This window comes from Oncorhynchus mykiss, chromosome 17 (assembly GCF_013265735.2).
Source record: "Oncorhynchus mykiss isolate Arlee chromosome 17, USDA_OmykA_1.1, whole genome shotgun sequence".
Classification (NCBI taxonomy): Eukaryota; Metazoa; Chordata; class Actinopteri; order Salmoniformes; family Salmonidae; genus Oncorhynchus; species Oncorhynchus mykiss.
This window is the reverse complement of record NC_048581.1, coordinates 46337106-46350441: the sequence shown is the minus strand read 5'-3', so window position 1 is coordinate 46350441 and position 13336 is coordinate 46337106. Positions and strand designations below refer to the sequence as shown.

Here is a 13336-nt window from a genome sequence, read left to right as displayed (position 1 = left end):
TTTGAGAGAAATAAGCTTTTTATGCATATGGATAATTTCTTGGATCTTTTATATCAGCTCATGAAACATGGGACCAACGCTTTACATCTTGTGTTTGTACTTTTGTTCAGTATAATATATGGCTAATCAGGCTCAGGTAGCAACAGGTTTGAATATTCATGCTAAACAAAGCTTTAATCAAAGCCAGACATATTTACAGTGTATGCTTAATAATGCTTCTGAACGGGAAAATATTGGGTTAGCCGGGAGAAAAGGGATTTAATCTTGGGATGGATTTTTATTTATTTATTTAAATACCGGGAAAATATTCAACCTCACTTGGCACAGCCATTGAAGAGTGGGACGTCATTCCACAGGACACAATCAACAGCCGGATCAACTCTACGCAAAGGAGATGTTGCGCTCGAGGGAAATGGTGGTCACACCAGATACCGACTTGTTTTCTGATCCACACATCTGTGACCAAACAGATGCATATCTGTATTCCCAGTCGTGTGAAATCCATAGATTAGAATCTAATGAATTTATTTAAATTGACTTACTTTCCTTATGTACTGTAACTCCGTAAAATCTTGGTTGTTGCATGCCGTGTTTATTTTTTCTGCTCCGTGTAATTAGGCCACCTTTTCACTGCTATTTCCAATGATGCTTGTATTTGTGTGTATTGTAATGTTTAATGCTGTTACAGTATGTCCAATCTATGTTCTCCTCCAGGCTGAGGGGACTAACCAGCTGTGACTCCACTCCTTCAGACCCCACTGATCTGCTACAGTCACTCTTATGTTCTACCTTCATGCCTAAACGGAGTACTGTACCTTTCCCTAGAACCAGGTGATCTCTTTGTATTCTGAGTGGAACATCCCCTCAACTTAAATTAACTTGTCAAAAATGTCACGCAGAACCATTGAATGTAGTGAAGGTATGTAGGAAAACATTTTTTTTTGCGAAATTTCTATTTAACATAGAAATCTCCACCTTCCTGCCAATGTTGGTTACAATTACCCAACAGTGTACGGTACATTGTATAGACCACATGAATGTTAACAGTGGTGAATGTTTTCGGTAGTAGAACTATACTTTGAATGTGTTATTTAAGTATTTTATGATCCTTGAAATGTGAGTAATCTGCTATGAATTCAGTACTATTATTGTGAAATAAAGATTTGATCCTAAAAGACAGATTCATCCATTCAGTCTTTCATCGAGATGTTTTAGAACTACCAATTTGTTTATCACTGTCAAATAAATATTTTTCTCAAGACATGCCTCCAGTGTTTTGTAGTTGCATTCTTCCTTCCCACTCTTGTATCCATCCTGCAGCCCTCCTGCCAAAGAGCTGTCATGTAGTGTGACTAAGGCATTCAGATAGTAAAGTTACCCTTTTTCAGCTCACGGTCAGTTGATATTCAAATATTGCAAAAAATATGAGCACATTCAAGTTCTTTCCAAAGTTTACTGAAGTGGCCAGCTTGCTGTATACAATGACAATTGAGCGATTTTTGACCCATTCACCTAAGATATTAAGTATGATGTCATATTGGTGTAAGCTTAAGTGGTTAATTTACCATTTTTGGGGAAGATTGGTGAGACTAACATGAAATCTCAACTCTAGCACTAACCTGAGTTGTCTAAATGCTCTGTTTCAAGCCATTTGACTATGGGTTTTAGTATGGTAATATTTCACTAGTGCACCTTCCTACCATCAGGGTGCAGGACAGTCTTTGCTAGTGAAAACTAAGAGGAGCCTAGCCCTGTGCACCATCAACAGTGAAAACTAAGAGGAGCCTAGCCCTGTGCACCATCAACAGTAGTTGTCATCAGTGAGGTGCATTGCTGCAAGTTTTGTCCTCCGTGACTGGGAAAATCCCAGAAGATCCTACATGCACCAGGAGCGTCCAATACAGAAAACATTTAAGAACCAAAATAGAGAAAAACAATTGTTTGTTGGACAAATTCAGGTAGGTCCCTTCCCATTTCGTTCCGCTTGCTTCCATTTAATAAACCTTTTGCAACAGAATCGGTGTAATGAACACACCCTTGGTTTGTATCCCAATATTGTGTTCATTGTTTTCACAGCCTTTTAAGTAATGAGAGTTTAAGACCATACAATTAGGAGTAAAATTACTATGCATGTGTGGGCTACTATAAGGACAGACAGTTTTAAAAATATAGCTCAGTCGACACAAGACTTATGACAAAAACAAAGAATTGGTTAAACCATATCAATAAGGACAACTTGCTTATTTTACCATTCATTTTGGCCCAGTCAACCCCTTGCCTTCCCACCGCATATTGTCAGTGTGCTGCTGTAACTCAAAATTAAAGTTTTTAGCTTTTCTCCCCCTACGGTGATTTCACCTTCAAACAAGTTGTTTGAGGGTAACCGCTAAGCGAAACGATCTTAATGCTTTCCAGTTGTAAACATTAGTGGTGTCCAGTCACAACAGTGTTTCAGAAGTCTCCCATGCAACTATACAGTAGTAGTTCCTTGTTGTTCTAGTTTTGATATCATAACACAGTTATACAAATTAAGGTATAAACCATAATCAAGGGGTATAATAGCGTTTGGGGGAAGAAAAAAACATGTTTGCAGACAGTGGCTTGAACTAGTTGTGTAATAACACAATTTGGACTGATGCCCAGATATCACATGACCTGATGGGCAGCAAAATTGCATCCCTCCTCTCCTGGGTCCTTCCAAAAGTTAGTCTGTATTGCCCTCTCTGTGACTCATGTAAAAGGTCCCGTCTTTTGATGAATCATGTCACAGGACCTGGATTTTAAACATTCATTTTAAGCCTTTCCAGAAATGAGAATTAAGACCAAAAATGAAAGCAATTGTATGTGTGTGCTGGACTGTCTGACGTAAAAAGAAACGGGACAGCTTAATGAAGAAGGTAGACTCAGCGATATGATGTAGAAAGTAAACAGCTGAGTGGGTCAATTTCCGCAACTACTAAGAGCTTTTACACGAGGCTCAACTGCTCAGCTGTTTTGGTATTTTATCTACCATGCACATGCGCATATACTGTGTGTGAGTGTAGTCTTGCATCTCGCTTGTCCAAACTTCTGTGCCGCTGTTCGTGCAACATCACTTAGCTGAGCCTACACTACCGTTCAAAGGTTTGGGTTCACTTAGAAATGTCCTTGTTTTTGAAAGAAAAGCACTTTTTTTTGTCCATTAAAAATATCAAATTGATCAGAGAGTGTAGACATGGTTAATGTTGTAAATTACTTTTGTAGCTGGAACGGCTCATTTGTAATGAAATATCTACATAGGCATTCAGAGGCCCATTATCAGCAACCATCACTCCTGTGTTCCAATGGCACGTTGTGTTAGCTAATTACAAGCAAACATATTGATAAAAGTTACCTTGTCAGAGAGATTTGCAAGGTTATCAACACATCACACCAGGGTAATCCTGCACGAAACACAGACCTTATATGAAGTAGTTAAAAAAATACCATACTGAACCGTGAAAAAACGATTGGAACCACAGTCGGGTTTTACTGCTAGGTTTTATGGAATTATGACTTGTAAAGGTATTCCTAATGTTTTGTACACTCGGTGTATGACATTTTATTTTTAATTGAATATATCTTACGGAGTTGTTGACAAAGTACAGAGCAGTAAATAGACATGTATTTGTAGGCTTTATCTGGACCCCAGGAAGAGTAGCTGCTGCATATGCAGTAGCTAATGGGGATCCTAATAAACTAAACAACTCGTCATTTACACGTTTGAGAATGTGCTTAGAACTACAGATTCATCTTTCATATTCACAACTAATCAGTTACACACTTGCAAATGATGTTAACTACAAAACTATTCTGTACACTCAAATCATTGTCAATGATTTAACTTCATAAACAACTCAAATATACATTTCTTAGATTCTTCCCAGACCTCAAAAGAATTAAAAAAAAATCTAATTTCCAACTCTGTTGACTGCCTCATTTATGGTTCAATATTAGGTCTACTATTAGCTTACTTGCATAGTAGAATTTGGTTTAGCCTGACTGTGAAAGACCAAGATTATGAAAGACTAAGATTGATGATTTTAGGTCATTGAGAGTACATGGCACTGTTTGTCATAGAATTTTTCACACAGGGCGTGTTTTCTTCGCTTGGCGGGACGCTTAGGATTTTTTTTAAAAAGAAGAAAATGTTGAGTACCCACTTCCAGGCACCACGACACCTCTGCTGCAGTAGGCTACTTTTTAAAAAACGGCTAAGCACATGTTCCAACCCAAGTCAGACAAAATAAGACAAAGAAACATGGTGTGTTTTACAGTATTTCCTTTATATTAAGATAATTTGATAAAAACTTACAGCAACGACAGGGCTTTTCGGGTCCAATGCAATTTCTCTAGTCTCCACACAGAGCCCATGGTATTACTTTGGATGACATTAAACAATATATTTAGAAATATCAATACATATAAAAAGCTTATGAATCATATAAACAAGAAGGCACCGTGTCAAACCAGACCATTTCATTTCCCCAACCGGTTCTATTTACTCAACCCTGGAATGTGTCCGATTCTGAACCACCCGATTCACGTATGGCCTAGTATAAAACCGTACCGAAACCATATATAAATATCTATATGGCTCAGCTCGAAAACATGAAGTGTAGTAACCTTAAAGAGAGTGGTGTGATCCGAGCCTACTGTTAACTAGTAGCAACACACATTCTGCTAAGATCTCGCCCATAACGCACCTCTGCGTGACAAAAGCTAATGAGGGGCTATAGCTTTAACCCAGACTTTAGAATCAACCCCTAACCTACTATGCCATTGCACCTGTCCTGAAACAACCCCTAGCCGCTACTCCCTCGTCTCTTGTGTAAAGCTGAAACACTTTTTCCAGGGTGCAAGAAGCCTGATGCACCACCCTGACCACTGCGGGGGCAGGGGCTAGGCATTGCTTCTGGTTGGGTCCCGTTTCTGGTTGGGGCCTGTGTGTATCCAACTGCTACCAAATCCTTGATGCAAGAGCTCCAAAATACATAGCAAAGTCAACTATAAACTAGATCAAAAAGCTTGCTTCCAGTCAAAAGCAGCAGTTCAAGTCATTTTGGTCTCAAGACGGATGGGCTTACTCATCACGCTAGGCTACAACTCAGCACATTGTCTCCGCTACAATATACTCTTTGGGGTCAACATGCACACACACTTCTATTGCTTTTTTAGAGTTTTTACACTAATCTCATTTTAGCACTGTAAAAAGAAAATGGTTTTGTCCTTTACTCATCTAATGTAAAACTCAAAGTACGGTTACTTGGTCATGCTGACATTCAATGTTCCACCATCACATGGGAAGAGTGTCCTGCAGTCGATCATAATAGTCAATGGACTACTTTTAAAGTACAGAAAAAAAAGGGAAGAATTTGGGTGAACTATCCCTTTAAAGCAGACTACTGAGTCGTCACTGCAATGGACTACAGCGAGTACAGGCAAAGAGAAAGATGGACAATTCCAGATCAGTCCCACTAGAACACAATGCATAAATACTCACGTTGTTTGGCATTGTTTTTGGGGGGGCTTTGTTTTCAAATCAAGCTGAAGCTTACTTACCTTTTCTACGCTAAAAAGCGGTTTTGCGCTCAATGGTACAATGAGCTAATAAATATGTTTTTCAAAACAATATATAGTATGGAATTGTATGCATACACCAAATTAAGTAGAAAGTTCAGGCAAAAAAGTGATAAAACAAACTTAAAACTCAGAAGGGTATTTTTGTCCAGTTGCGTCTGTACGTGGATGTTTTCATTTGTATAGTATACTAGTATGCAGGTTTGCTAACTGTGTTTTAAAATGGCAAAGCTCTTTTTGGAACTCTTGAGACGCACAAATGTACCTTGCTCCAGTATCGTTTGGATAATGGCAATATGGCACGGCCAGTGCAGTGACTTTTTGCAATCAATTTTCCACAATATGAAGCATACAGTGTTGCGTAAAATGAACAGTCATCGATGCATATTTGGTCTCAATTTGGCTCTGTGCATGTCTGTGTGTGTTTGTGTGTGTGTGTGTCTCCCAGTAATTTTTTGAAATCCATACACTTTAGCTTTATCTTCTCTATTGCATTAGATTAATGACACAGGAGAATATAGAGTATATTAAATGAGAACCTTTCACATCTAGAATATTCCAGGCAATGAACACTTAGTAAAGCCATTTATGAATTCAGAAACGGATCGACAGAGAGAGAGAGAGAAGGAAAAGGAGCAAAGGGGAGGAAAGAAAGTGTGTGCATGCGCACTAGTGTCTAGTCCAGAGACGACTTATCCAGTGGTGTGTGTGTGTGTGTGTGGTGTCTCTAGTCCAGAGAGGACTTGTCCAGTGGTGTGTGTGTGTGTGTGTGTGTGTGTGTGTCTCTAGTCCAGAGAGGACTTGTCCAGTGGTGCGTGTGTTTGTGTGTGTGTGTCTAGTCCAGAGAGGACTGGTCCAGTGGTGTGTGTGTGTGTGTGAGTGTATGTCTAGTCCAGAGAGGACATGTCCAGTGGTGGTAGGGGCTCTCTCCAGTAGGAGAAGTGGCTGTACTCAGGGCAGTGGAAGGAGGATGAAGTCCCATCCTTGGAGATCTCAGGGAAGAAGTGCTCCACCAGCTCGCCGAGGTGTGTGTACCTGTGACACACACACACAGAGCATAATGTGCTGGAGCTATCGCAGCTCTATGGATTCAGTTTTACTTATAATGAGTCAACTGATACTTTATATTCAGCGAATTGGAACCGACATGACACAGCATGCTCTAAACCAGAACATGCAGTTATTATGAGCAATCTTTTTTTAAAGAATGTAATTAAATTGGGACTGGGAAAATTGTACAGCATGTGTCGAGTGTGCACTTATCCAAAGTGCACTTATGAGGAGTTGACTGACCACGGTCACTCTTCTCGGTTGGGTGGTACACTTACGATGACTTGTTCCCTTTGGTCTTCTCTTGAATGAGCTCTCCTTTGGGGTTCACAGTGAAGATCCTGGTGTCAGGGACACCCACCTTCTTATAGGCATAGGCATCCTGAAATAACAACACTCAACTCAAACTTTATCTCAAATATATTAGAAACACCTCAATCCATCACCCAGGGAATGGATTTAGAAACACAGGTCAAACAAATAGAACATGAGTCAGAGGTGTGTGTGTGTCCGAACTGACACACAGTAAGCAGCTAATATCAACCAGGGTTTGACATTAAAAAAAAAAGTTTGAGTTTTTACTTGTCTGAAAGATCAAGTCACTTTTCCAAAAATAGAAAAATGGTCTGTAACACCATGGGCCAAAAAAAGTGACTGACAATTGTGTTGTATGTTGAAAGGAACCACTAAATAAACAAATAAAACAAATATTTATTATTATTATTGCCATACAGAGAATCAGACAAAAATTGCATTCAAGTCTGTCTCAAAATACAACACTGCCACTTTAAGACAAACCTTTCACAGATGTCTCTCAATTCAGGTTTTAGGGGAGATCTATTGATAGCATGGGAGCCATTTGTCAATTAGGCTATTCTAAGAACATTCTATAACGTTGTCAAAATTACATGGCCAATATCGAATTGAGGGGAATCTATGTTTTCCAACGCTGTCAGATGTTTTTCTCAACTCCCGATATTGAGCACTTGAGAGACTGTTTTACAACCGAAGTAGGCTATGTTGCATTGGTTTTATGAACGCACCCGTTCAGCTGCGTGTGCCATTTGCGGTTATTCACAAGTGCTTTTTTTTAGGGCATAGGACATAACAATGACATTAACACAAGCAAATAGCTGAACAGCCAACTACCCAAATACATTTGCCAGACTACACGATATGTTTTGAATTGGCCATCTAGTTCGTCTGTTGTGTGTTATTATTTCATAGGCTAACTACTGCTGAAATGTCCCTAGCTCTCCTCGAGCAACAACCCCCTTGCACTGGCACACGCGCGATACAATAATTATACTCCAATGCACTCTGCAGAGAATGAGAGAAGGGTGTTCAATTGATCGGAGTAATTGTTTGATATTGTAATTTTTTAAAACTTGTTGGACAAGCAGAATATAGATTTCAGTTGTCCGAATTTTGTATATATATATTTTTTTTTACTTGTCCCGGAAAAGCGGTAAATGTCGAGCCCTGTCAACATACTAGGCTCACCAATACTGACAATGCATGGTCTAACGTGCACGTTGTTTCCCGCCATTGGTTCATTTTGGTACAGCCCATCCCCTTATTTGCCTATCAGCTGATTACCAGCTGTGGTCAAAGACACGTGGGTCTGGAAAGATGATTCTCTTCCTTAATAGTGAATTCGTACAAGATAAAAAAGCCGAAATGAGTATGACATCCTGGCATTTAAAGCACACAACATTTTCACAATTTGAAATACTATAAAACTCCCTAATTTCTCAGAGGACGCAAGTTGGGGAACGGGACAAGGCCTGTGTTAGTACTGTACGTGTGTGGCTTACATTGGTCCTGTTACCGAAGGCTGCGTAGAAGGGCTGCCTCTGGGGGTTGAACAGATCTCGGATGTCGGTAAGGCAGGCGACCTTAAACACCTCAGGCTTTTTCTCCACCACCTCTCTGTGCAGGGCAGAGAAGAAACTGCTGGGGGCCAGCAGCACAGGGCCCTTGGGGAGGACGGTGCCTTTGTCGTTCACCCACTGCAGGTAGCCCTTGGTGATATCGGCCATGCCGATGGCCCGCGCCGAACAGTACAGGAACTTGTAGCCGTTCCTAGGAGGGAGAGAGAAAGTGAGAAAGAGCAAGGGGAGAGAGAGTGCAGGAGAGAAATATAGAATAATCTTGTCAGTTATCAACAGCTTCTAATGAGAAGCTCAGCATTGCATATTCAGACCAGGATGTGTCACAATGTCACCCCTTTTGGGCACATACAAGTGTTTCGGCACCAATGCGTGCACAGTAAAAGTTAAATGGAGGGGATCATGAAGCTGCTTCATGTTCATTATGTATCAAACAGAAGACATGTCCAATAAGAAATGCTCATTTTCGTCTCAAAAAGTTTTGCTGCAGTGTGCCCTACTGAACATGACCCTGGTGTGAGTGTAGGCACTTACTGGTGGATTTTGTGGTAGAGTCGGGCGATGCCCTGGTGCGTCCAGTCTTTCCCCAGCTGAGGTAGGATATGCCCAAGAGCATCAGACCTATGACGAGTAAGGAGAGAGTAAGTACATCACTGAACACACACATATACACTGAGGTTCGAAATTATTGACACCTTGATAAAGATGAGCAAAAATGACCATATAAAATAAATATATTGTGTATTAAAAAAAAAGTGGAAAATTATAGTATTTTATACTAATCCAATTGCTCATCATTAAGGATCATCCTGAATGAATTGTGAAAAATGTACGTTATATTTTTGTCATTTAGCAGACGCTCTTATCCAGAAGCAATTAGGGTTAAGTGCCTTGCTCAAGGGAATACAGATATTTCACCTCGTCGGCTTGGGGATTCAAACCAACAACCTTGCGATTACTGGGCCAACGCTCTTAACCACTAGTACGACCTTTAAACAGGTTAACATTCACAAGGCTGCAGGACTAGTACACTGAGCATGACCAGCTGGCAAGTGTCTTCACTTATATTTTCAACCTCTCTGACCCAGTCAGTAATACCTACAAGTTTAAAGCAGACCACCATAGTTGCTGTGCCCAAGAACGCCAAGGTAACCTGTCTAAATGACTATCGCTCAATAGCACTCACATCTGTAGCCATGAAATGCTTTGAAAGGCTGGTCATGGCTCACATCAACACAATCATCCCAGAAACCCTGGACCCACTCCAATTTGCAAATCGCCCAAACAGATCAATAGATGATGCAAACTCTATTGCATGCCACACTGCCTTTACCCACCTGGCCAAAAGGAACACCTATGTGAGAATGCTGTTCATAGACTACAGCTCAGCGTTCACCACCATAGTGCCCTCAAATCTCATGACTAAGCTAAGGACCCTGGGACAAAACACCTCCCTCTGCAACTGGATCCTGGACTTCCTGACGGGCCACCCCCAGGTGGCGTGGGAAGAGTAAACTTCCGCTACAGTGACCTTCAAAGCGGGGGCACCAAACGGGTGTGTGCTTAGTCCCCTCCTGGACTTCCTGACGGGCCACCCCCAGGTGGCGTGGGAAGAGTAAACTTCCGCTACAGTGACCTTCAAAGCGGGGGCACCAAACGGGTGTGTATATCACCAAGGGCTACCTGCAATGGGTGAACGACAAAGGCACCGTCCTCCCCAAGGGCCCTGTGCTGCTGGCCCCCAGCAGTTTCTTCTCTGCCCTGCACAGAGAGGTGGTGGAGAAAAAGCCTGAGGTGTTTAAGGTCGCCTGCCTTACCGACATCCGAGATCTGTTCAACCCCCAGAGGCAGCCCTTCTACTCCCTGTTCACCCACAACTGCGTCCAACACCATCATCAAGTTTACCAATGACACGGTGGTGGGCCTGATCACTAACGACGATGAGACGGCCTATAGGGAGGTGGTGGTCAGAGACCTGGCAGTGTGGTGCCAGGACAACAACCACTCTCTCAATGTGGGCAAGACAAAGAAGCTTAATGTGGACTACAGGATAGGGAGGGCCAAACACGCCCCTATTCACACTAATGGGGCTGTAGTGGAGCAGGTCGAGAGCTTCAAGTTCGTTGGTGTCCACAAAGCTAAAGGACCTATCATGATCCAAACTCACCAGCACAGTCGTGAATAGGGCACGACAACACCTCTTCCCCCTCAGGAGATATATATCTATCTCATATATAGATATATAAATACACACAAAAGTAAAGTGGACACCTCTTAAAATGAGTGGATTTGGCTATTTCAGCCACACCGTTGCTGACGGGTGTATAAAAATCGAGCACAGAGCCATGCAATCTCCATAGACAAACAGACATTGGCAGTAGAATGGCCTAACTGAAGAGCTCAGTGACTTTTAACATGCCACCGTCATAATGATGCCACCTTTCCAACAAGTCAGTTTGTCAAATGTCTGCCCTGCTAGAGCTGCCTGTAAGTGTTATTATTGTGAAGTGGAAAACACAGCGCAGCCACGAAGTGGTACGCCACACAAGCTCACAGAACGGGACCGCCGAGTGCTGAAGTGCGTAGCACGTAAAACTCGCCTGTCCTCAGTTGTAACACTCACTATAAAGTTCCAAACTGCCTTTGGAAGCAACATCAGCACAATAATTGTTATTTGGGAGCTTCATGAAATGGGTTTCCATGGCCGAGCAGCCGCACACAAGCCTAAGATGACCATGTGCAATGCCAAGCGTCGTCTGGAGTGGTGTAAAGCTCGCTGCCATTGGACTCGGGAGCAGTGGAAACGAGTTCTTTGGAGTGATAAATCACGGTTCCCATCTGGCAGTTAGACGGACGAATCTGGAGAATGCTACCTGTCCCAATGCATAGTGCCAACCGTAAAGTTTGGTGGAGGAGGAATAATGGTCCAGGCTAGGCTTCTTAGTTCCAATAAAGGGAAATCTTCACACTAGAGCATATAATTCAAATTTTAGACAATTGTGCTTCCAACTTTGTGGCAACAGTTTGAGAAAGGCCCTTTCACTGTTTCAGCATGACAAAGCGAGGTCCATACAGAAATGGTCTGTCAAGATTGGTGTGGAAGAACTTGACTGGCCTGCACAGAGCCCTGCCCTCAACCCCACCGAACACCTTTGGGATGAATTGGAACACCGACTGTGAGCCAGGCATAATTGCCCAACATCAGTGCCCTCACTAACGCTTGTGGCTGAATGGAAGCAAGTCCCCACAGCAATGTTCTACTTCTAACATCTAGTGGAAAGCCTTCCTAGAAGAGTGGAGGCTGTTATAACAGCAAAGTGGGGGACCAACTCCATATTAATGCCCATGATTTTGGAATGAGATGTTCGAGGAGCAGGTGTCCACATGCTTTTGGTCATGTAGTGTACTTATACTATAACACACAAACTCATCATCACATACACAGCTGCTACAGTCTATTTATCCATCCTGTTGCCTAGTCACTTTACCCCTATGTACACTACCGTTCAAAAGTTTGGGGTCACTTAGAAATGTCCTTGTTTTTGAAAGAAAAGCAAATTTCTTTGTCCATTAAAATAACATGAAATTGATCAGAAATACAGTGTAGACATTGTTAATGTTGTAAATGACTAATTGTAGCTGGAAATTTCTAAGTGAGCCCAAACTTTTGAACGGTAGTGTACATACCTACCTCAATTTTGTCATACCCCTGCACATCGACTTGGTACCCCATGTATGTATAGCAAAGCTATCATTGCATATTTATTCCGTGTTACAATTTTTTTCTTCCTATTATTATTATTATTATTATTATTATTATTATTATTATTATTATTATTATTATTATAATAAATTGTATTAGTTATTCTTTATTGTCGGGAAGGTAAGCATTTCACTGTTAGTCTAGACCTGTTGTTTACAAAGCATGTGACAAATACCATTTAGAAAGTTAGAAGATCAAAGATCCTACCCCCAAGACATGCTAACTCCCACCATTACCAATAACAGGGGAAGATAGCATGTCTTGGGGGTAGGATCTTTAACTTTCTCACTCATCATTATTCACAATTTATTGAGGATTATCCAAAATCATGGTAGCATCCACAATGTAGAAGTGTTTAGAAACATATATTCTTATTTACAATAACAGTGACTCCAAAATGACACAACTCATTAATACCATTAATTTCTATTGGGTACAAAATACTCCAAAACACAGCCAAAAGAAACTGGAAATGCATCCAACAAGTTTGTAGAGTCACAAGCTTGATCTGTTCATTGCGTGCTAGGAAAATGGGACCAAATATTAAACTTTGGACTCTTTTTTATTTTTTGAATTTTACCCCCTTTTTCGTGGTATCAAATTGTTAGTAGTTACTATCTAGTCTCATCACTACAACTCCCATACGGGCTCGGGAGAGACGAAGGTCGAAAGCCATGCGTCCTCCGAAACACAAACCAACCAAGCTGCACTGATTCTTAACACAGCGCACATCCAACCTGGAAGCCAGCTGCACCAATGTGTCGGAGAAAACACCAGACACCTAGCGACCTGGTCAGCGTGCACTGCACCCGGCCCGCCACAGGAGTCTCTAGTGCGGAATGAGAGAAGGATATCCCAAATACTTTGGTTCCCTAAAATGGGGGGGCTATGTACAGAAAGTCCTGTAATTTCTAAACGGTTGACCTGATATGGATGAAAATACCCTCAAATTAAAGCTGACAGAGAGCACTTTGTATCATTTCAAATGTGCTGGAGTACAGAGGCAAAACAACAAGTTGTTTTTTTGGGGTAT

The 13336-nt window shown here is 41.5% G+C and overlaps 1 protein-coding gene across 4 annotated transcripts in view; it reads right to left on the bottom strand.

The window, feature by feature from the left end:
* Positions 1–4283: 4283 nt before the first annotated feature.
* The window catches only part of LOC110493972 (phosphatidate phosphatase LPIN2), a 43746-nt gene continuing 34693 nt past the window's right edge, over positions 4284–13336 (bottom strand). For 3 of the 4 annotated variants that reach the window (XM_021568607.2, XM_021568608.2, XM_036949986.1), the window contains exons 16-19: positions 9075–9161; positions 8466–8733; positions 6927–7030; positions 4284–6633 (exon numbers count right to left, since the gene is read on the bottom strand). In XM_021568607.2, coding sequence (XP_021424282.1) covers positions 6486–6633; positions 6927–7030; positions 8466–8733; positions 9075–9161 — 607 coding nt within the window. In that variant the 3' untranslated portion in view covers positions 4284–6485. The remainder of the gene's footprint in view (positions 6634–6926; positions 7031–8465; positions 8734–9074; positions 9162–13336) is intronic. The other variant, XR_005036990.1, reaches the window with a different exon arrangement.